Source organism: Chroicocephalus ridibundus, chromosome 3 (assembly GCF_963924245.1).
Source record: "Chroicocephalus ridibundus chromosome 3, bChrRid1.1, whole genome shotgun sequence".
NCBI lineage: Eukaryota > Metazoa > Chordata > Aves > Charadriiformes > Laridae > Chroicocephalus > Chroicocephalus ridibundus.
Window position 1 is genome coordinate 2828302 of NC_086286.1, and position 23818 is coordinate 2852119.

Genomic DNA, 23818 nt, shown 5'->3' on the forward strand with positions numbered 1-23818 from the left:
TTATCTTAAGAGAAACATTATTTAGAGCTCCTCTGCCTTATTTCAAAATAAACTTGATTTACTAAAGAGACAAATATCAGTAATACGTGACTATGAATTCAATAATGTGCTGTACGACTCTTCAGAACTATAGAATACTGACAAGCAGAGGCAACCCAACCCTAAGTTCGTATTGTGGGGCTGTCAGGCGCTACTGGAGATTGCAGACTGATTTTCCTTGTGAAGTAACGATTAATGCTTTCATGTCTGACATATATACAATGGGTATTTTATTTAAGTAAAAAAAAAAGTTTCCAATTCATATTAGTTATGCTCACGCTTCAAAAATAAATAAAAGTAATAATGATAAAAATCTTACAAACACTGTTACACAGTTTCTCAAAGTCAGGAGGAAGAAATAACAACAGAGTTAGTCAGTGCTCTTGCATGCAGCATGGACGAAAATAATAATAAAAAAATCCTTATTATTAGTCATTGCGGACGCCTTTGCACACCTGGTAGTTTGAACAAATGCATTTACTTTTCAATGAGCAGGTTTTGAGCACCTGAGCAGTGTTGCATTGTACTCTGTCCAGCCAAAGCTTGTTTGAAATCCTTGTTTGTGGTCTGTCACGCGGGTGCATTCTTTTCTTTATTACCTCTCCTAACATTGCATACGACAGGTGCAAGAAAGCTCCTGATAGTAGAAGGTACTACTGATATAAAGAAGAACAACAAATCCAGACCTCCCCTCTGCAGTCTATGTTATGTAGTAGCGCAAGTCCTGAGTAGCAAGTGGCTAAGAAAAGGTACTAAAGCACTTCTTTCCGTACCTTCATGTCCCTACAGTTGCTGGGCTACATTTTTATCTGATGTAATAAGATTCTCTCTTTACAGTGTAAGTTTACTGCCTCAATAAAGAAATTTGAAGGTTAATGTCAGCATTTGTTGCTATGTTACGAAGAATGATTATCCATGATCATGGGAAGAGCTCTTCAAAACAAAATGGAGTTGAAAGAACAGTTTTGGGGCTTGATGAGACAGTAATACAAGATTTGCAGTATAACATATTATTCTACTGACTTAGTTTTCTACCTTGTCTGTAAGTGTTAAAGAATCTCTGTAGAAGTTTAAGTGGCCACTCTCAGTGTATTCTAGTCGCAGAAGACTAGAATAAAGAAGATTAGTATAAAATTAAATTATTTTCTTGGTGGAAATTAGTAACTTTGTCTTTCTTACTGGAAAATAGACAAAATTTCTGTGCTGGAGTGAGCGTTAAGCTAAGAGCTTTAAATTCACAGAATTTTGTATCCGTTTTTCTTTGGTGTCTGTTTCACTGCCAGCAATGAAATAGGTTCCCGAGCCGCGGGCCATCCTGTCTGCCTCCCCTTCAGTCAGCTTCTTCATCGCTGGGTTTCTCTTCTGAATCATCACTTTCGTATTCCTCGTCCTCGTATCCGAAGTCACCCTCAGCTTCAGGGTCACACCGACCCTCTTCAGGCTCATGGGACTGGTCAGACCGAGAGCTGGCTCTTGACTGATCATCACCCTCCTCTTCCCCCTCCTGGGAGCGGCCAAGTGATGGGCCTGCTTCTGCTTCCTCTTCTTCCTCCTCCTCCTCATCTTCACGGTGCTGGTCCGAGGTGGGGCTGGCTCTCGCCTCCTCCCCATCCTCCAGCTGACTGGACTGGCCATGCCGGGTGGAGGCTTTGACACCTTTTCTCTTCTCTTCCTCCTCCTCGCAGGACTGCTCAGACGGAGGACTACTGTCAGCTGCTTCCTCAAAGGATTCCCTTTCGTTCACTTTATCCTCGCTGGCTCTGAAAAGACAATTTGCACGTACGATTTTATTTTCAGGTAAGACGCTTTCCACTGAGTTTTAAACTACCTTCAGGTAATCCAGGACAAATCCTGGCAGAAAAAAGGAAGGGGGGACGCTAGAGTCTCTTTTTATGCTAGAGAGTAACTCAACAGTATTACTTATAGATTTCATATTTTTCATTTCTACTTCCTTTTATACAATAATACGTAGTGAATATTGCAAAGTATTTTTATAAGGTTTATTTTAAAAATTCAGTAAAGGTAATGCAGGATGAAGTGACTTCCTAGCAACCTGTCACTTTTTTCTGGGGAAAGGAACAAATAAAAAACGTTTTTCTTCATTTTTCTTTGAAGTGCATCTCTGGTGCTCTCCTCTGTTTTATGAAATAATATTTAATTCAGGAAAACCAATTAAAAAATACATACTAATGCTAACATTAGTAAAGCTAACTATGTAGTCAAATATTTACCTGCGAAATACTGTAAATAATTAAAAGAAAACCAAACCAACCAAACAAAACCCCCACAAACCCACACATCAAAAATAACTTTCTAGTTACTAGGTATGCAGTGGCAAAGAAAAAAAAGCCTTCAGTGACCCCAGTGATCCCTACCTTTCTCTGGCATCAGTGGAGTTATTAAAATCTTCAGGAGTGGAGGACTGTAGCAATTTAGTTGTTTGTCCTTTCATTGAAACAAACTCCGGGCGTATCCCCAACGCTCTCAGTCTGTTAGAATAATGCTTTTCTGCAGCTATTCTGGCATTTTTCTGTAGGGAACCCACAAGGGTTATGTGTTAACTAAATGCATTAAATGCCTGTCTTTTGATATTTTTGTTTGTGTTAATACTCTGTTTCTTTTAATTGCATCTGACAGGTTGAATGATTATTTACTGCAGGTAAGAATGGCAAAACAATACTTGAAATTTTTACAACAGATTTTCCTTTTCTGTACTGGTTTAAAAACACTTTGCTGCCTGCGCCCACTGGCTAATGAAAAGAACTATATATTCTGTAGAGAGCTACTGAAGGAGGAGGGAGAAATTGTGGACATTAAAATAGCAAACGTAGTCTTCCTAGGGCTTCTCCCTTATCTGCTCTCCTCCTCCTCCTCCGTCTTCCCTCTCTGGGAGCTGCTGCCCTAAAAAAGTAGTCCTGATTCACCTTCTTACAGTGCTGCTTAACAAGTTACGTAGGCGAGTATCTCTGCCTCTGAAACTGAGGGTGCAAATTCTGTTCTTCCAGGTAACACCTGAGTGAGGAGGACTTCTCCAGTCTACACGGATGCTTCTGCCCCGCAGCGACGGCAGACCAGGAAACCACGTGGAGAGAAGGGAAAAGGGGACCAGTGATGTATGACTTGCTGCCTCCCTGGGTTTGGAAACAGGTCAGGGACCACACTACCAGCACACGGTTGTACTGAAATGGAGAGATAGAAACGCTGCATCTGAGCTTTAAAGTACGTACTAAGCATGCTCAAATTTCCTTATCGCTTCTTTCCCAACTGAAACCTCTCACACTTTAGCTGTAAATTTTTGTTGTGTTTCAAGTTACTCATGTTATAACTGAATTGGACAACGTGTTTAGAACAGCCATCTCCGTTCCCTCTGCAAGCGAGCCATGAATGCTTAGTCACAAAAATTAGTAGTATTTGTACGGAGACAGGGCGATATAGATGAAAATGGACAAATACTAGTCTCAAAAGTATTTTTCAAATATATTCTATGCTTGAAATGACTACAAATGCCTTGTGTAGTACTCGAAGATAAGATTAAGAAGTAATACAGAAGAAAGACAACCTGAGTGACTCTTTCAAAAAGCAATGGCCTCTGATTTACTCTTTCTTCCATTTCTTGCAACTCTTGCAAATATTCTTGCATTCTCTGCTTCTCGTAATTCCTAAGGGAAAACAGAGTACATGAGAAATTGTTATTAATTTATAATACAAGAAGTAATTTTCTACAGCAGCTAAAAGTTAAATTGCTCATAAACTAAATATTGTCCTACATAAAAGATACATAAAAGGTAAATTATTTCATGGTGGTTACAGGGTCTGAGGTATATTGTCTCACTTTCACAGCAATTGCTTGCCTGTAAGTACGGAACAAAACTGTCTCTGAAGTCATCACTTTGGATAAGGAAAGAGGTCCTGGCTAGTGAGGTTAAATTGAGGCTGCCTGAGTTTGGATTCTTAGGGGTTTTTTGGATACTTCGGGTTTTCTAAAAAATTTGGATATTTAGGATTTTTAAATGCTGCTTTCATACAGATGCTCCAGTTGTTCTAAGCAAAATTAAACAGAATACACTGTAGAAAATGAATATCATTAAATAAAAATCAGTACTTTAGGGTAGAGTTTGATGCTAGGAATCTCCCTACTTTACCGGTTTATCTCACAAGACAGGTGGCCACGTTCTGGACGACAGTACACTTTTTTTCCTAGTTGGTTTGTCAAGGGCCCAGTCAGTGTAGCAGGATGATGAAACTGTTGCTTCATCAACTGAAATGATCCTTCAGATCACAGCAAGCACTACGTAATCCAGGTGGCGTGAGTTGTAATCCTCGGTGTGTGAAAAGGACACCTCTTCGTGATGTTGCCTCTCTACTGGGCCAGCTCTGGCATTACTTAGACGCTTAGGGGCAAATACGAGAGCTGGGGGGCGTTTTACACTTCTGGCTCCTCCTGCCACCCTCTGAGTTTCTGCAACGTGGCTGTGCGTTAAGGCAAGTTCCTCACCATTTTGAGGGAGTGACCTTCATTGTTGGTACTTGCTTGCTCTCTCAGGCAGCTTTCTACAAACCTAATTATCTGTTAGAAGAGCACTTACGTTAATGTACCTTATTACCCAGCCTATGCTGAAAGAAGCATTATCAAGTTAAGCACTTGTACCAGACTTAATGCATCAGCACTAGGGAAGTAATCTTGCTTTGTAATAGCATAATTTTATGTATAGTCAAGAATAAAGCATGAGTGTTTTACAATACTCCTACAATCTGATTAAGCGAAATACTGTAATGTGAAGTTTGCTGTTGAATGAACTCCAGTCAAATCTGTAAACACACCCACTGTCTCTCTTAATTCTCCACCTTGGTACTGTAACTCAAATCCTTGTCTGCTTCTGTCCCAGAGTCAACGCCCAAGGACACTTACATTATAGAGCTCCTGTTATTAACAGTATCTGCTGGTCGGTGTTGCAAAAGCAACTGCAAAGAGCTCTGACTCTAACAAAATAGTTCAGAGGGGCGGCCACCTTTGATCTGCATCTCTACCGCTGCATCTCTGCTCCCCAGGACCCCGTGTAAGCCCTGCTTCTCCTAGACCACCGCTTCATCCTGGGCGTGCTTTGGCTTCAGCTGCCTTTGGGGAGGTGGTAGGTGGGCACAGATGTGCTGGAGGGTCACTGACTGCCCACGCGGCCAAGCAAAATGCTTGTTGAGATGCTTCTTCCAGCTTTTCCTGGCTTACGTTGCTGAGCCACTGCACTTCGTGTTTTCAACGTATGAGGATGCACGTGCTTCAGTTTCTGCGGCGTTTTCTCTTTCCGCTGCAACACTGGTGGTGAATAACCATTACAGAGTTTGCGGATGGAACAATGTGCAGTATTGTCTAGCAGCCGGTGCTGCACTATTTCAGCAAATTTGCTAATGACAGCCCAGAGTTCAAAGTCTATTAATAATAAATCCACAGGTCTCTATTTTAGCTATAAAGAAAGAAGACACTCATGCAAAGCAAAAAAAGAATGAGGAAACCTTATTTGTTACTGTTCAACTCGGCCATACAGGCAGTCCTGGCCTCCACCCTCACTTCGGAAAGATCTCTATCCTGGACCATATTCTAAATGCCTTAAAGTTTACTATGGTAACTTAAAAGTTGCTGGTCCAAGCTGTGAATCTTACAGCCAGGCATATCTCATGATCGTTCACCCTTGTCTTGTTTTGCCCTACTACTGTCAGTTGCTGGCAGTTTGCCTGGTTACGGGGAATTAGGATTCACAATCGCCGCCCGAGAATCCTGTTCTCAGGCATGAAGCAATGGGCAGAGCCGTCAGTACCGCTCGCCGTCTCCATGGAACAGCGCCTTACGCGGGCGGTGCTGCTGCAGTGCCATCGTGCCAAGGCAGATTATAAACCTCACTAAAGACTCATTCAAACAGGACTATTTTTTTTTTTTCCTAGGATTAAAAAGAAGAAGCAGAAATGGTTAAATTAGCCACAGACACAAGGTCAAGCAGCAATTCTGGAGTCAGATCAGCATCAGAGAGCTGGAGCCATCTGGACTGCTACCTTGCAGCACACGGAAAAGGCCCTGATAATTTTCCCTGTGTACTCCTTTTCTCAGTTGTACAGAACAGTCTTTGAATTTGTATCTCTACTAAAGGTAACTTTGGATCCCATCCCTCCTAACCACCAGCAGCCTCCCGGTTGGTTGCTGATATGTCTGCTAAGTTAAAAAAATATTCCTGCTCTAATTTTCCCTCTGAAGTGGGACCTGCTGGGACAAAAAAGTGACCTGTGGATTGTTTGCTAGCACCAAAGTTGTGCCAACACCTATCAATCCAGCAGTGCAGGGATATTCTGTAACTACACTGTTCCTTTTGATATTTTTTTTTTAACTTTTCCCCTGCAGTTGATATGGCAATTGAGAAAACACAGGAGTCTCCTGTTAGCTGATCTATAATACTGTAAAGTGGAACACACAGATCGAAATCACTAGAACAGGCAAAAATTTCCCAGTCGAAATACTAAATTTGGCCACTTTTTTTACTAGCTGTTTCTACAGTGTACAATTTATCAAATGTGTAATTATATAAACTCAGACTATGCTATTTTTTACATTGTATGTTTAACATACAATGTAGACCGAGAGGTTCAGGATTCAGGGGAATGCGACAAAATACCTGAATGTTTTTAATTTGGATTTAGAGATCTGAGCTAGGCTCTGATGTGGGTCATTGGCCTCAGCCCGAGTTGTTACAATTTTCTGGAGTTTTTTTGTTCTTTGTTTCTGGATTGTTCTGTTCCTTTTTTGTTGTTCTTCCAGCTTTCTCTTTTCCTCAAGTGAGTTCCTGGGTGGAAAAATAAACTAAGGCTGAATTCATTTTAAATCAAGAGCAAGACTTCAAAGGAAGCTTTGGCAAAGGAGATTCAAGACGGAAAAACAGGGTGAAACAGGGTTGGCATAAGAGGGCACAAGGTAGGTGCCATTTTAAGGGATTCAGGCATATCCTGGGAAGCGCCCGTCATTTGTCCCTTTCCTACGGACGTTCTGAGAAAAATGCACTACTGTTTCTTTAACAATCATAAGGACTAATTAAGTCTTACCTTTAAATATTTTAAGCTTTATATTATAATTAAGCCCCATATTAATATATTAACATTAATGCATTCTTCACTGCATGGAAGAATTAACTACATATGTAGAAATACAAAGAACTCCACTCCTAAAGTATATATAAAATGTAGAGTATCGCTAAAGTAGTCACCTTATGGCTTGTAGCCGTCGTCTTGCGCATTCTGTGCTTTTTGGTGATTTACATTCTCCAAATCCTGAGAGATGTGAATTTGCACTTGAACGTCTCATTTGAGGTTTCCGTCGTGGAGAGGCATACGGCCAGCGTGTTTCTTTCAACTTCTCTTCATCCTCTTGAATGTCCTTCAGAATCTTCCCCTTGTTTGAGGGAATAGATGGAGTACGAAGATCGAAAGGTTCACAGACTGTAAGGTGCTTCACGTGTTTTTGTTGCAAGAGCCGTTTCTGAAACTTCTGGTGGAGCAGTTCAAAATCTGGAACACTTGATTTGATCTTGGGTTTATGTTCTGTGTGCTTTGGTTCAATGCACTTGTGTTTCTTCTGTTTATTGGTATCCGTTAAAGCCAGTCTGCTGTTGGGTAGAGAGGAATTACGCAGCAGCTCCTCAGCTCTCATTCTGATCCGGATCTCTCTGTAGAGCTCTTCCTCCTTTAGCTTGTCGGTAACAGCCGGACTATAAACACATTTGGGAACTGGTTTTGCTTTGAACAGTTTTGTTTTCTTTTCGGGTGCGGAAAGGTCTCGTAATTGCATTTTCCTAATTTCACTCCTTTGCTTCTCTCGTTCAATGAATTTAAATGGCTTCTGAGAAGCCAAGAGCTTGAGTTTGCTTCTCTCTTTCACAGACCTCCTGCGTTCCTCGTTTCGTTGCACGATTTCATGGTAGAGCGGAAGGAAGATGGCAGCAGGCACTGGATTGGCTCGGAATTTTTTCTGACACTCTGCTTCTTCCTCTAGTTGCTTCTTCAGTAAGTTATTTTCCAATTCAATCTGTGACTTTGACTTGAGATTCTGTTCTTTTTTTTTGGCTTCTCTAATAGTCATCTGGAAAGGCCTGGGCACAGTAACTTTTGGTGACCACGCTTTCTGTTTCTTCCGTAGCATTCTGAAGGCTGGTGACCTTGGTAAGCAGCTGTGTTTGGTGCGGGAGACGTAGTCTTCCACACTGAACCCGTCCCACATTTTTTCAATCCGTTCCTTAGCAAACGCAGATGATCCAGTTTCACTCCCGTTTTCTTCAAACGCCAGTTCTCTGTCAGACCCCTCAGATATACTTGAGCCTAAGGGGTCACTTAAGTCAGAGTCTGAAAAGGATTTGCGCAAATTTAGAGGCTGATACGAGCTCTTCTCCCAGGTTGGCCTTTAAAAAGGGGAAAAAAGGTTGTTTTGAGTCCAGTCCAACACTGATGCGAAGCCAGTAACTTCCACTTTAAGGTATCATTAGCAAAAAAATAAATTAACAAACAGCAGTGGTGGGGAAGGAGAGGGGGAAGAGAAGGACATGGGGCACTCGCAGCAGATCACAGTTTTAAGTGCGTGATTGTGAACAAGTCAGCACTTCTTAAGGAAGGCACCACGCTTTACTAAACATGTCGCTCATCTCTGCTGCACACACACTTGTAAATCTCACAGTCCGTGAGCAAGGTGAATAAGCATTTTTATTATTAAAACTAACTTTTCTGTGATTATCCCCTTATAGGAAATGGGGAGACAAACGCTTCCCACCCCCAGAAAAAAAACCCTGTTTTATAAATGTCTGCAAAGCACCTGAGAATCGTCAGATGAAAGGTACCGCCCCACTTACCTACAACACATCTTAGAAGCAGCATTTTTCTTCTCCAAGGGTTGTACTCCTTTTAAATATAGTTTATTCCGATACATACTTTCTAATTGTGCCATGGTCTCCAAGTGGGCGTTCTTCAGCTCCTCGAGCTTCAAGTAGTATTCTTGGTTTGAATTGTATATTTTGGAAAAGTCTATCCAGTCATCAGGGTCTCCATGTAGAGAGAGGGTCTGCTCTCTGTCCGTATTTGAATCCAAAGCAAAACCATCCTAGAAAAGATGTTTGTCAAATTTTCTGTTAGAAGAAAGGGGAACGTGGTTCTTAATCCTGCTTTATTCTAATTAAGTCTAATGAATGGTACAGTAACACCAAATAGAGATACCTCTGTTAATGGGGAGTTAGTTACGTGGAATAAACTTATTGCATAACAATTTATATCCTAAGGGTCCTATTTAAAGCATGTAAAATTCTGAAGTCTCTCCCTGTCACCGATGTATTTATACCAGGAAATATGATCAAAAGGACTTATCAAAAGAAAAAACTCTAACTGCCTTGTAAAAATTGTCATTTTTCCTTTATTTCTGCACAGCTCTAAAAAAGCTTTCATTGAAAAACAAACAGAACCACCCCCGTCTTTATTCCCGTTTCCGTAAGGGAGCTGCCTGCAGGGAAGCGCCTTCTTCCCACGCTTTTAAAGCTCGCACAGGTCCGAGAAGTTATTAAAGAGCAGGTTCATCCGCGTGACTAGGGCTTCCTTTACGTTATTTTTAAGCACCGCGTTTTTAAAAGTTTATCCGCCATCAAAGACCGCGGCTGTGGGGGCTTGTGCTGCTGCCCAGGGGCGCAAAGAAGCGCGGACCCCCCCCCCCCCAGAGCAGCGGGAGGGTTTGTTTGGGAGGCCCGGCCTCAGCTGAGCCCATGGCAACCCCCGCGTCCCCTCCGCGGTACCTGCGCGGCGGCGGGCGGCGGCCCCCGCTCGTAGAGCGCGGCGGGCGCCCGGGTGCGCGGGTCCCGCGGGGCGCGGAGGCAGGAGGCGGCCAGCAGCGCCGCACGGTGCGCCGCGTCCATGGCCCCGCGGCCACAGCGCCGGGGGGGGGTCGGACCGCCCGCTCCGCCTCCGGGGGCGGCCCCTCGGGCGGAAGGGGAGGGCCCAGCCCTGCGCGGGGCTCCGCGGGAGCGGGGCTCCGTCCCTCGGCCGTGCGCCCCCGCCCCTGCTGGGGAAGCTTTGGCGGATCGGCAGGAACGTCCTTCCGCCCCTATTTATCGACCGTGGTGAATTGCAAACGCTTTATGTGGAGAAGCGGATGGAAAGGTTCCATCGCGCCTAATGGTTGGAATTCTTGCCCAGGATTGGAAGTTTGAGACGACGGGGCAGGAAAGCTTTAATCCATACCTAAACTAAGAGATGGTTGCTGAATGTAATCCTGCGGGGTAAGGCATAATTTGTAATGTTAAACAGTCGATAAATAACCCATGCACAACATTAATGCCTTAATCATTTCTCTTAACTTAGTATTTGAATTATTCTGAATGTTCTGCTTTGCTATAAGCGATAGGAAGGTATTTCAGCAATAGCCGGCCCACAAAGCGGCGGGAGTTTACTCAAAAGCTACAGCCCTGCCTGATTGTAAGTAGAAACGCGCGTTAGAGCCATGAACGAAACCCTCCCCCTTGAACAGAGAGAGGGATCCGGCCCTCCCCTCTAGCGACACGGGAGATGAAAGGGTTAATTCGACATTTCAGGATAAGAATTAGAATTTGAAAAATACTTATTCTAAACTATGAAATGTAACGCTAACTGTAACAAACTGTAATTCTGTGTAATTGTAACCAAAAAAACCTGTAACAAGCGAATGCTGGGGCAGCGGGGACTTTCCCCGTGGCCGAGAAGCCCTGCGTTGCAGCGCGCCCTGACACAAGGACTGCAGCTCACGCGCCCAGCTGCAGTGACACCACGGGCTACACCTTTCCTTCAGCTATTAACAGGTTTTACTGTGCATCCCATTAATTGTTTCAGAAAAGCACAATTTGCGTTATTATAAAATAGCATACTTTGACTTCTCAGCCAGTTTTGTGAAAAACTAATTTGGAGGGGGGTGTGTGGGGGTTACCTAAGCTGCCCAAAGCTTCGTTCCTGGGGTGTCCCTGATTGCCCACCACCAGGATGGAAGTGACAAAAAGAACAGCTACAACTGTTTCAGAAAGACGGGCCTGTTATCCAAAGCCCATTGTAAAGAAATGCCTATCGGTGTAGATATGCCCAGTTACAGGAATATCATCCTTGCCTCTTTAGAACTAGGTTTAGTTTTGCCACTTGCATGAAAAACTGCAGATAAAGACTGGCCCTTGCGCCACTCTGGATGCCGCGGTGTTCAGGAGACAGAGGAAGGAATGCGTCTCGGGTGTCATCGCTGGAAAGATACTCCTTCGCTGGGCTGCTGTATTTAAGGGAAACGATACCACGCCATTGTGGACAACCCTCAGCGAAGCAGCTCACGTGCTACCCCAGTGCCAGCTCAAGGCTGTTTTTAGAATGTACTACAAGAGCTAAATATTTGCTGTTAAACCTTCCCAAGTGTAACAAAAAGTCTACCTTCTATCTACAGCGAAATGATAAAGCAAAGACTAAGGCAAACCAATGCATGTTTCCTGATAAACAGCATTTCCTTGGTGAAACCAGAAATTTTATTAAATTAACGTGATAGAAGCACATAAGTCTGTGGACTTTAAGACAATTCCCACAGGCGCTTTTGGCGAGGAAACCACATTCCGGACTACGGGGAAGGAGCTTTAGGGCACAGTCCCAGCTTCCTTTCTTCAGCTTACCGAGTGTTCACCTGCAAAGGAGAGTTCACATGATTAAGCACGAGGTGGCCATAGCACATGTAACAACTACTTTTTAGTCTCTTTCTCAACTCCTTCTTTTAAGTAACAGTATTTATAATGCACTGCATTTTGTTCCACTTGCAGTTATTAAAAGGCCAAGTGGTCCAATTAGCCTGTAAACTGAAAATACTCCACCACAGTTCTCTTTTGAAGCACAGTAACTATCCTGGTGCTTGTGGAAAAAGAAAAAAAAAAAAGATAAAACAAACCACGATGCAAACGCTACTCACCACATCATCAATCTTCAGAATGCTGCGCACCGTTTCTGTTGCAAGAGTCAACGCGCTCAGAGACACCAGCAGCGGCTGGACAACCAGCTCCTCCAGGATGTTGGAAATGCCGCCCTACGAGAAAGAAGCAGCTTTTACTTTGTGCAAGTCAAGACTACAGTTAGATGTCGCAGGTTTTCTTTTATTAGAATCCCAAGGACAGGCAACTCTAAATTAGACTATCAAAGGGCTTGTGCTTTCCCCTCCTCAACAGGACTATTATGGTACACGCCTTCCCCCAGGCACTTGACATACCCAGTCAAAATTAGCAAAGACAAAAGATGAACACAGTTATGTCAGTTTGAACGTGGTGACAATTTAAAAGAAACGGGGCTACTCGTAACGTGTGAGCACCTTCCACCGCAGATAATAGCGATGGATCATTCCAAATGGATCTATTTCTGTAGCTGAAATAATGTTTTTGAAGAGACACATGAAGCTTCTTGTCCTGTTGATATGGTATTTAAGTATCTGCTTTATCAATACTCAGGTAAAGCCTCAGAGAACGAGCTGTCATCTACCTCAACGCTAATTTTAGGGACAATACCCGTAAGAGACACAAACGTGCCCCCTCCTTAGTTTAGCCCTAATGCCAAGCATTTTCTGTTTAAAGCCTAAGTATTTTTTTAAGCTATGCTGCGCATAAACGATTCCTTGTTACCTTTCTGACGTTAATGCCAGCTGTTTTCTCCCCTTGAGCATGCCTGTTTCTCAGCTCCGTCACTGTCGAAATGGGATTGAGACCTGCGTTTTCAGCCAGCGTTGACGGTATGACCTCCAGCGCGTCTCCGTATGCACGGACGCAGTACGAGTCCATACCCCTCAAAGTGCGAGCATACTCGTTCAAGCGCAGTGCCAGCTCTATCTCCGGTGCTCCACCTCCTGCAATTAAAGCTCTGAGGACACAAATTAAAAACTCATTTTACCTAAATGCATTAATGATCAGCTTTCTGTATTATAATAAATTACTCTAACCAAACTGAGACGTTACCTTTTCTTAACTAAGCATCTTATGACACACAGGGCATCGTGAATTGAGCGCTCGGCTTCTTCTAGAACGAGTTTGTTGGATCCACGTACCACGATGGTTACAGTTTTTCCAGGGTTTGTGCAGCCCGTGATCTAAAACATAAAACCAAATACTAAGACTGAAAAAAAAAGGGTTCTGAACAAAAAGAGCCTTCGGTTGGTATCTGCAAGTTGTGTAACAGTGCTGATGCCTGGCTAAGCAAAACCACCACTTCTCAGGGATTAGAAGTAGGTACTTAAATGTAGTAACTTAGTAGTAAAAAAGCATTAAACTTAGCAGAACATTAAAATAATTGGCAGATGTTCAGTTATTAACATTTTGTCGCTGACTCACCTTTATTAGTTTCCCGGAACCGTTCAAGTTGACCTCCTCTGCCAGCTCAGCCGACCCCAGCATGTCGGGAGTAAACTGGTCGATATGAGCGACAGGCTTAGTTCCAATTGTCTGGGGAAAAAAAAATAAAATGAAACCCAGAAACTGCACTGCAGAGTCAGCAAGTATCCCGCATAACGTTCGTTTGCATATTACAGGAAAACGTGGTTAGGACTATGGCTTTTACACCTGTCTCGAATCTTTCTAGAAGTGTAACTGCTCAACAGAACAGGAATGGTTTTTTGGGAAACGTCTGCTCTTACATTATAGTCAGAACGTGAAACCTGTGAAAGTGTCACAATAACCTGGCGCTGGCTGGGTACTTAAGTTTTGGGGTAGACTTTAAACACCGCTGCTACTTTAACAGCCATCAATATAACTCACTTTACCTTACAAATAAACTCAATGTCATCTCTTTCGATGTCTTTAACCACCATGATCTTCATTTTGTTCAGAAAATGGAGGGCTAGGTCACTAAGAGCATCCCTAAAAACAGGAGGGGAGTAGTCAGTCCACAGCGCTATTACAGTAACCAGGTCGCACCAGCCAGCTGCACGCTTCTTGCTAGCAGGGCTGAAAGTCTTCCAAGTACAGATGTCATTACACCCAAAACATAGACAACACTAGTGCTTTCTAAAGGTACGGTCCCTGTTACAGCCAGTCTGACACTCCGCCAAGTGCGACTGTTAGTGTTTGGCTTTAATGTTCCAGGTATTCCAAACAATTCCAGTCATTCCCCCAAACACACACACAGTGAGCGAGTAAATCGCTATTAACATACCGCAGAATAGACTTCTGAATCAGCAGCACATTGCACCCAGCCTTCTTGATTTGCTTCACTAAATTTAGAATGTAGGCTCTTTCTTCACGCAGTACTCTGTCCATTTGGGCATAATCAGAAACAACTATTTGGTTGTCCATCTATTTAAAAAAAAAAAAAGTATTATGAACAACTGCTGACTTTAAAAGCAAGTGTCAAGATGTTCCACGTGCTTTAACTTAGGAGCCTGTGGTTCAAAGCAAACACGCATGACAGCAAAATATGTCTTATTAGAGGTTGTTTAAATCATGAGAAATTCTGGAATTCTGAACTATTTTCTTCCTTACACCAACTGCAAGTTCTTTAAGAGTCAGGAATAGCTAAGCACGACCTTAACAGACCTTCACTAGAGCTGTGGAACAGAGCTGACATCACATCTTAAAAAAATGTGTTATCATTATATTTGCGTCTCCCAAGTACTACAGCAAAAGGTTTCACTCGCGTCACAGTGTAACTTACATCTGTCTTTGGGGCAGACAAGCAGAACTGAATGAGGCCAATTTTGGCTTTTTCCACTCTGGTTACACCGGTATTTGCCACCTTCTGAGTCAGGACTAGTCCTTCAACCAGTTCACAGTCATCAATTGTGCCTCTGGAAACAAAACCAATCCGTGACTCCAGCACTCTGGGAAGCTGACTTCACAGAGACAAAATTTGTCTAGTTACAAATGGTTTCTTACCCCAACTTCTTAACAATTTTGATATCTCTGAGGTCCACACTATTAGCTGTAGTTGGGTCAATCACCTTCATCACTGCGTCCACACTCATTGGAGAAAGTAAACTAGAATACTGACACACAACCTAAGGGATTTAATAGTAAAGAAAGAAAATGGTGAGAAATTTAACACTGATAAAACAGCAATTTCAAAATAGTATCGTCATTGCATTCTAGCGTTTGGTTTCTGAATTTAGAAACAAAGCTCTTTTCCCTCCCTGTCCGCCAGCCAGTTGTCTTAACATGGCATCTTCTTAGTGGCTCGTCATTTAAAGGAAAGAGCAGCTATCTTGGTGGAAACCCCATTCTTAGGGACTTACAGAAGAAACCTGAACTTCTCTTTCTTAGATTCTTAAAGTAAGACTTCTAAGAGCTTCCCGCATTATTCTGCTGGAAGGAAGACCAGCACACTTCTCCAGATTTCAGTGCCAATTTAGGAGCTTCTGCCACATGAACCAGAACTGCCTACACAGACTACTGGCAAAAGTCTCAGTATCCCACCTGATTTTTCTAGCTGAAGCTTGTTTTTACACTTACAGTCAACATCTAAGATCGCTAAGTATTTCATACTGAAATTCAGTCTGAGTGCTTCGATTTAATCGGATTCAACCACAGCTTTCTGACAAGTCAGTCAAAGAGAAGGCAGCCAGTGTCTGAAAGCCAACTACATTTGTGAGGTGCAGGGTAAGTAGCAAGCGAAGTAAGTAAGCATGGGCTGGGAAAAGCCGAAAAGCTCAGCCAGTCTGGAGGTACCAGAAGTATCAGTCGCACCTTTGAATTCAGCGAAGTAGTTGCGCTATTCAGCAAGGTTTCTCTGTCACTCAGTTCAACCGGCTGCGCCATGTTGGTCAACACTTCAATACCTTTATCCAAAGCTTTCTGGAATGACTCTGAAATGATGGTGGGATGAATTCCTGCGGATAGCATAAAAAGGCTGTCAGACAGTCATGCTTTCAAACCCATTCTTTTTTTGGTTTTTTTTTTCCTCACCCTCTCTTCCTATTTTAAGATTACAGAGACTCTCATGTCAGAATAAATTGAAGTCATTTTAGCAAAATGTGTTCTTCCCGATTACATGGCCTCCCTTATTACTTCCCACTGTTAAAGCTGAGGAAAAAAGCTATAATGCTCCTAATCATTTGTCCTCACGGACAAGTACAGCACATTTCCCTGCAACATCCAACATCCCAGAAACATCTCAAAGTTTTATTTACTCTTAGCCTTCTTAAAGCTGCTGCTGTTCAGGTAATACCTGTCAGGAGCCTGACAGTAATTTTATTTCAGATTTTCAAAGACTGGTTTCCCACAGCCGTGTATGAAGTTCCCCAGTTTCTCTGAGTGTGTGAGATACACTTTATCTTTTCAAAGCAGGCAGCTTGTGAGCAAATAAGACAGGCATCTTCCAACAACCTCTTATGGTAGAGGATGCTGCTGGTCCAGCGGTACCGCCAGTACCGGGAGAGGAAGCAAACATAAGCGAACCGTTGGTCAAGCCCAGAAAGAGTACAACAAAATGGTGTGTATCGAGATGAGGCAAGTGTAAGTAAATGGCTATCAAGCCCAGATCTGAGACGGAAAAGAACTCTAAATCCAGTCATCCTTGCTCTACTTCCAGTGCACGCAGAAGCCTAAGCGTTAGCTGGCCAGACAGCTATCGAAGCTCCTGAGCTGCACGCAAGCAGACTGCAAGAGAACATCCTGAGCTAACAGAACAACCTACATTAACTATTGCCTTCCGTAATTAGTGCCTTTTCCTGACCAGACTTTCTCAAAGTCCATATATCGTAAGTGACAGGAGGTGACAAACTTGCTGAGTATAAAAAAAAACAACCCTGTAACATCACTGGTCCCAAATTTCATTTACACCTTCTTACACTATCTCTCTGTCCAGGCGAGAAGTGTAAGTATAATCAAGGTGAGGTTATCCAAGGCAATGTTCCCCACATCATCTAGGCACTGCTTCCTGTACCAACAGTAATGCATTCAATTAGTAATAAAAAGGTAAAACAGATTTTTAATCAAAAGTGGGATATGAGTGAAACCTGAATGTCAACACTCAAATTACCTTTCACGTTTTAACTGGAAACATCTACTTTAAGCTTCACTATACATGTGCAAGCGGACAGACGACTTAACTATGTCCAGTCACGTTTTTACATTAAACACATATATATTTACCTTTTTGAAGAAGTCTGGAACAGGCATCCAGAAGAGCTCCAGCAATGACCACAACAGATGTAGTGCCATCACCGGCTTCAATATCTTGTGCTTTTGACAGCTCTACCAACTAAACAACAAATTATGGCAAAAGTTGATATATAATGCTACTTAATTTCAAACACTGACAATTACAAAAAAAGAGATACTCAAGAATGCAGGACTAATGAAATCAACCTTAGCATCAGGACTAATCACGCCTTTTCTAATTTGAAGTTGGTACCTTTTGCACCCTGCTTTCCATAATTACACGCCTATTTGGTGAAGTAAAACTGCTGCGAAACGGATCCCTGACAGAAGCAAAGAAGCTTTTCTCCCAAGCTTAAAACTGATGACACCTATCTAACAGGTCTTCCTTTTCCTCTCCTGCAGAAGGGTCACAGAAAGCTCATGTCCATCTCCAACCACAACCAAATCCAAGAGGTCTACATTTAACATCCCAAAAGACCAGGCTACTGCACCCTCAGTCCACCTGACCATAATGCAATTAATTCTCTTCTTTCACCCTTTTCTGTCCCAGCAGTTTAGGACATCGCTGACTTTGCTCTCTTAGATGAGAGAGAAAAAACTTTGGGCTAGATTCTTTTGTGTCTTAAAACATGTCCAGAGGGATTACACATAAAGAATAAAAGCTAAGAAATAGAGACTTGGAACACTTCAGCACATCTTACCATCAAAATAAATATTCCTAGAACATGCTGCGCAAAAGTTCTTGTTCTACCAGTAGTGGGTAACGCTCCTCAAAAACACATTAAATGTTACTATGGTTTTTTTGTCCCAGAAATTAAGCTCTCAAACATATAATTATCCGAGCCACAGACAAAAACACTTACCATTTTGGCTGCAGGGTGCAGAACCTGCATTTGTTTCAGAATAGTAGCACCATCATTAGTGATCGTCACATCTCCTTTAGCATCCTGAATCTGAGGAGAAACATAGTTCTGATCAGTAACTACAAATTTCATTTGATGCTCAATGTAAAATATTCTTCCTGACAACGTTATTTCTCAAAGCGAGATGCGTGGTTAGTTCACATTTTAGTATCATATAGCATGTGTTGGGTGTGAAGGGACCTCTCAAGGCCATCTAGTCCCACCCCCCCGCAGTGAGCGGGAACATCTTTAACTAGATCAGGTTGCTCAGAGCCTCATCAAGCCTGGCCTTGAATGTCTCCAGGGATGGGGCCTCCACCCCCTCTCTGGGCAACCTGGGCCAGTGTCTCACCACTTGGAAAAGAATTTCAAGGCAAAAAATGGTGTCGTATATAAAACATGTCGATTTTACAGTATCTCCAATAAGCCAAATATTTTAAATATTTAAGTCTAAGGTTTACCATTTTATCCATTCCCTTTGGTCCAAGGCTTGTTCTAATTGCATCGGCAACAGCTAGGAAGAGGGGAAAAAAAAAAAACGTTTGCAAGTCGATCTGAAGAACTAAAAGCGATTACTTCCATCACTCCAAACACTGCTTCTGAAGAGAAAGCCTCTCCCAGTGATAACCGGCCCCCGGTTATTCTGCCAGCACTAAATCATCCTTAATAGTAGAATGATATCGGGACTGATTTCCACAGCTCTTTTTTTAAACAATCAGCACCCAATCACGGCCGTTTGAAGGCCGAGCGCTAACGTATATGTACATTATAGGCCAAGTAACCCGCCCAAGGCTCGTGTCAAACCCCAAAACCAGCTTCCCCCCACACGCACCGGCCCCATCCCCCTCCGCGTCCCGCCGCAACACAAAACGGAGCGGCCCGGGGTGTGGGGGGGACGGCGGCCGCCTCCCCTCAGCACAACGGTCCCCTCCGCCCCCTCCTCCCCTCACCTTTGCCGGCGGAGATGTTGCTGAAGCGGATCTGTGAGGGCTTATCCCGGTCCTGGTAGGTACCCTTGGCCCGGTTCCCCGCCCCACCGTGGGCTTTGCCCCCCGCGTTCTCCGGCATGGCCGCCGATGGAGATGGATGAGCCCCGCGATAACGGCCGCCGCCTCCAGAACCTTCCAGAACTCGCCGCCGCCACACAGGACCCGCCGGGGGCCTTCCGCCCGCCGCGTCGCGCCGCGCACTGAGGAGGAGGAGGTGGGGCTGCCCGCGGCGCGCCTGCGCATTGGTAAACCGAGAAAAGACTGGCCTGGCTGCCGGCGAACGGCGCGGGCACCTAAAAGAACCCGCCGCGAGGGGTCCTTGGGGAGGGGCAGCCCCGCCCCCGCCGCTAGGGGGCGTAAGGGCGTGGCCGGGGTGAAGCGTTAAGGCGGGAAGCGGCGCGCGGGCGCTGTGGTAACGCTGAGGGGGGCCTCGTTCGGGCCTAAGAGCTCCTGGTCTTAAGCAGGTTTTGAGCACCTGGTGCGTCTGATGTTTCGCAGAACCGGTCACCAAAAAAAGGGTTAGAGTCAGACAGGCTTGAAGTACAGGAAGAGGACAGGAAAAAAAAAGTGTATATTTTCTTGTAACGCCCTGATTTTTTCCCTGTGTCCGAGGGACTCTTATCTCAGCTTATATCACCGTTGTAAAAAGGTAGGCTTTATCATCAATAGGAATAATTGGGTGATCTTGCCTCAGCTGCTGTAGTGATGTAAGAAGCTTCTGTACCCTTGTCTTTTTTTCTTTTTTTTTTTTTTTTTGGATTTCTGAATAGCTGTTTAAATTATTGTCTTCGTCTCCAACAGTATGGTTCAGGTGCAAACCATTTACTTGAATCCACAAAGCGGATTGATGTGAATCTACAAAGCGGATTGATTTTGTGTGGTGTTCAAAGTAAGACACAGCAGCTCGAAAGAGCTCTCAGTGAAAGGCAAATGTCCAAGTGGTATCTAAACCATATAATTATTATGGCACATCTCTCCCTGACTGGATGTGAAAAGTCAGGATTTATAATATGGCACACATTATAATTATACATGAAATGCGTCCCTGTGCTAGTCAGGTGCTGCTGAGGTAAGGCCGTGGTAAGGAACAGACAGAGGATGTGAGCTCTTAAGCTTGTTTTTCCATTTCCAAGTATCTGGATCTATATCAGGAGCTCATTGCAAGTGAAATGTCCTCATGATAAGCAATTTTCTCGTGCCAGAACAGCTTTGTATGGTGATACATAAAAATCAAGCATTTGGAGAGTTTTGTTGTCAGAAAAAAAGACTGTGTAGTCATGTGATTTCATCCCCTTTCAACCATTTCTAACAGCTGCTTTTGATTTTTTTCCACTGGATTTATGCTTCGTTGAAACACAGATAACTGCCCTTTGGCTGTTTATAGAGATGTGGGTTTGGAATTTAATGGCCTTTCCCTTTTTATATTCAATTGCAATTCAACAGGCAGGGAAGAAAACAGTTTTAAGTATAAAGGTAGAGATATGTCCAGGTCATAGACAGAGGAAAGGTCTACTAGTAAGAGTCCTGACGTGAATTTATATCACCTTCAAAATCACCGGAAACACATCTTAAATGACTGAGATCATTGGGGTCTCCAACCTTGATCTTAAAGTACATCAAGCGGCGAAGGCAACAGTACTTAATCCTGGACACTGAACACTAATGCAATGTTAAAGCTAGAATGAGTAGAGAGCCAAGCTTTTAAAAGAGCTATTGAGCTCTTTTACAAGAGCAACGTTTACATTGCTGTTGCTGCCCACCTCCTTGTTGCTCATCTTAGGGATCATTTAGAGTTTGTTGGTCTCACAGGAGGTTCCTGGTTTCTCCGGGATGTATATAATGAGTGGTATAGCTACGTTTAAGGGTATTGTGAAAATCCGGTCAGTGGCAGATGTTGCTTCTCTGGTGCTGACCTGGCCTTTGGGTTTGGTGATGCCATAGGGTGGCACAAAGGACCTGGTTTTCTGACAGGAGAAGGCAGATCGTGTGCTATTACCATCGATCAGCACGTGCTGCTTAATGTTGCACAAGGGTTAGGTGCAAGTTTTTTTCAGGATTTTGAAGGAAATTAAAGTTAGAACTGATGCAGTCACAGCCACCTTGTTATACGTAGCTCCGTGTTTGGCAAAAACAGCCCCTCTAGTGTTGAGAATAATTTGGGGTTGGAGTTTGTTCCATTGCTGGGTGGAGAGCCTGGATTTTTACTTGGTATGTGACAAGGTGCTGAGCTAAGTTTAGGGCTGCTGTGGTTAGCAGCTACCTTCCTACTAATAATTTTGGTCTGGCAGGGTTGCTTCTCTAAAGCTGGGCTTCAGGGCAGAGGTAGGATTAAGGGTTTTGTAAACCTTAGTCTGTGCGATCGGGTTTGCACTGGATTTAAAAGGAGTTGTCTGGCTAATTTAGAGGTTGTTGTCATCTGCTGTTGTCTTCATCTGCCTTGTTCTGTGTCCAATAGAAGCTCCTTGGCTAGAGTTTGGTTTGATCTTAGGTCATTGCAGGTTTTAAGGTGTCACTGGGCGTAGACTGTCCCAGGCTGTGCATCATGTTTTATTGCTTGTTTTGTGTCTGCTATCTGTAATTTAGATGAGCAGATATGGAGGGCTATCAAGTTGTTGAATTTTGTTTAGGACTTTGGCTACTACTCAGTTTTCCACTACATTTAATGTGACATAAAGATTACTTTCTTTTTCTTTTACTAGTGTGTCTTTAGGGGCAGCATTATGGTTAGGCTTCCTACTGCAATGTCCCATTGACCTGCGTGTCTGTTGTTAATGTTGATCCAGGCAGAGGGTTGTGGAGAGACATTTCTTAGGTATTCATAATTTGGTGTTGCTTGTGGGAGAGTTATCTGAGGCGGCTTCACATCAATCAGACTTGCTGATGAAGTTCAGTTTCATGTCAGGGTGAAGGTTGAGGTGTGAGACGATAGATCCAAAGGACCAAATTTGGTTTTAGGTCATGTGTAGAGCCAGCGCTCACAGAAACCTTCCAGACTTGTTTTAGAGCTGGGTTTAGACTTGCAGTTGCCTGCAAATGGTATTGTTTTTCTTACCCTCTTATCATCATTTCTGGCTGTTCCGACCTTTTCCAGCATTTCCAAGGAGCAGTGAGATGATAACAAATCATACAGAAAACACCCACACACATCGTTCTGGGGTTGTAATTTTTTTTAGCTTAGTTTCCTAAAAAAATGAGATTTGTGCGCTTAGTACTCTGTCCTTCAAATAGCACTCGGACCTATAGCCAATTTTGACTAAATGGGGTAGAAACTGCATTTTCTGGCTTTGTGTAAATAGCCAGCTGCACAGGGAGGAGAGATTTTTAATTAAAGGCGCACTGAGGTGTGCTGGTTTGGGCTGGGATAGAGTGCCAAGACCAGTACACGAGGACAGAGCTCAGTCCTTCTGGGATGTTCGTCAGTGGGACAATGTTTCTGTGACTTCAGAGTTTTATTTTACTCAGGCAGAAGCAATGAACCACTGTCGACATGAAACTTTTTTGATAGCTAACTGTTGTACAAGGTGCTTGTGATTCTGGGCAGATCACGTCATCCCTCTCTCTCTTGATTTTCCTTCCCCGATTATTTCTAGTCTAGCGCAACTGGATGGTAAACTTTTTTACTCGCTGTTTGTGCAGCATCTTGTCAAATGGGGTCCTAATATCAAGTGGACCTTGCTAGTTCTAGTGTAATACAAACAGCATGGACAACCTTCACAGCGTAAATGTCATCAGTGGACACCTAATCCTGTGATTAGGACAAAATGGGGCTTCTGGGAATACTTGCATCTCTGTCCTTTTTACAAGGGAAAAAATGCCCGGGATGTGCATCTTTACTACTTACTGCACTTGCGTCAGGTTGGATATGAACATAAGTTTCATATAGGCTCTTTTTTTTCTTTTTTCCTGGAGATAACTCGCCGAGTATTCTCAAGGCAGTAGTGATGACAGCATAAGGAATGATTGCCAAAGACAGGGTGACATCATTTCACCTAATGGCCTTAGATAAGTTAATTACCATTACTTAATCATGCTCTGATAAGAGCCAGTAGTTTCTAAACATTTAATAAGTGTAATACTCGTGCCTTCCCAGCACAAAATATTTTGCGCAGCAAGTAGATTTTAGTTTTTCAAAGAAGAAGGAAGTCTCTACCTGGTGCGGAGTGTGATTTTCGGTTTTTTGGGTTTGTTTGGTTTTTTTTTCCTTCTATCTGGAGTTTCATCCCGGAGGTTATGGCTGTTGGTGTCTGAGCGCTGTGCCCTGGTTAGAGCCCTGCGTGGCAGGGATAGCTGTGCCCCCCTGCGTGGCAGGGATAGCTGCATCGCTGCTTCCACCTTCTGGAGGAGACAGGGAATGAGGGATCCTGTTTTATGGATTTTTCTTGGGATTCTTTTACTTGATTTCTTTTGATTTGCTTCGGTTCTCTCCTGCTCTGGGTATATCCGATGGACTATGTATTGTGAAGACTTTTTACTCCTTTCCTCACGCTCCCTCCATTTCTTGTTAGAATTTTCTGAGGTTCTTTCCTCCATTGTGTTCTTTTAAAAAATATAATCTGAGAGTCGTGATAAGCAGTTGAAAAGTCTGCTCACCCATTAAAGAAGGATATGTACTGTTGTAATATGTTGGGAAATACACAAATTGCCGTACAAGTATTATCTTCTTACGCGTACTAGTAGATAATGTCATCCAGCACTGAAGTGTGAGGATTAGGTAGCAGCACAAAATACAATGCTGCACTGTGGTTTGGAAGAGAAT

The 23818-nt window shown here is 43.4% G+C and overlaps 2 protein-coding genes and 1 long non-coding RNA gene across 5 annotated transcripts; 1 reads left to right on the forward strand and 2 right to left on the reverse strand.

The window, feature by feature from the left end:
- Positions 1–252: 252 nt before the first annotated feature.
- FAM161A (FAM161 centrosomal protein A) lies at positions 253–10003 on the reverse strand. 3 transcript variants are annotated; one of them, XM_063331220.1, is made up of 7 exons: positions 9840–10003; positions 8913–9160; positions 7281–8468; positions 6696–6863; positions 3599–3698; positions 2415–2569; positions 253–1799 (listed from the first exon to the last, which is right to left on the reverse strand). In XM_063331220.1, exons 1-7 carry the CDS (start codon positions 9957–9959, stop codon positions 1370–1372), a joined length of 2409 nt encoding a protein of 802 aa, XP_063187290.1. In that variant the 5' UTR covers positions 9960–10003; the 3' UTR covers positions 253–1369. The 3 variants fall into 3 exon arrangements, with proteins under 3 accessions (XP_063187290.1, XP_063187291.1, XP_063187292.1); XM_063331221.1 differs by lacking the exon at positions 6696–6863; XM_063331222.1 differs by lacking the exons at positions 253–1799; positions 2415–2569 and adding an exon at positions 2581–3218.
- LOC134513981 (uncharacterized) lies at positions 1722–3143 on the forward strand. The gene is made up of 3 exons (XR_010070594.1): positions 1722–1836; positions 2677–2698; positions 3045–3143. It is a non-coding gene; the product is annotated as an uncharacterized LOC134513981 (long non-coding RNA).
- A 1543-nt stretch (positions 10004–11546) lies between the features above and the next one.
- CCT4 (chaperonin containing TCP1 subunit 4) lies at positions 11547–19305 on the reverse strand. Its single transcript, XM_063331226.1, is given in 15 exon segments — positions 11547–11728; positions 12008–12121; positions 12708–12942; positions 13038–13168; positions 13410–13520; positions 13838–13934; positions 14230–14369; positions 14728–14860; positions 14949–15070; positions 15756–15898; positions 17163–17271; positions 18035–18124; positions 18535–18587; positions 19024–19255; positions 19258–19305. Coding segments are annotated over 15 exon segments (1773 nt in total). The 3' UTR covers positions 11547–11713.
- Positions 19306–23818: the final 4513 nt, after the last annotated feature.

Excerpts from the sequence above, each read along its gene's own strand:
- FAM161A (XM_063331220.1), bottom strand. The coding sequence starts at position 9,959 with ATGGACGCGGCGCACCGTGCGGCGCTGCTGGCCGCCTCCTGCCTCCGC. Across the intron at positions 9,161-9,839 it reads CGCCGCCCGCCGCCGCGCAG|GATGGTTTTGCTTTGGATTC; the intron begins GTACCGCGGAGG and ends CATCTTTTCTAG. Across the intron at positions 2,570-3,598 it reads TTTTTGAAAGAGTCACTCAG|AAAAATGCCAGAATAGCTGC; the intron begins GTTGTCTTTCTT and ends GGTTCCCTACAG.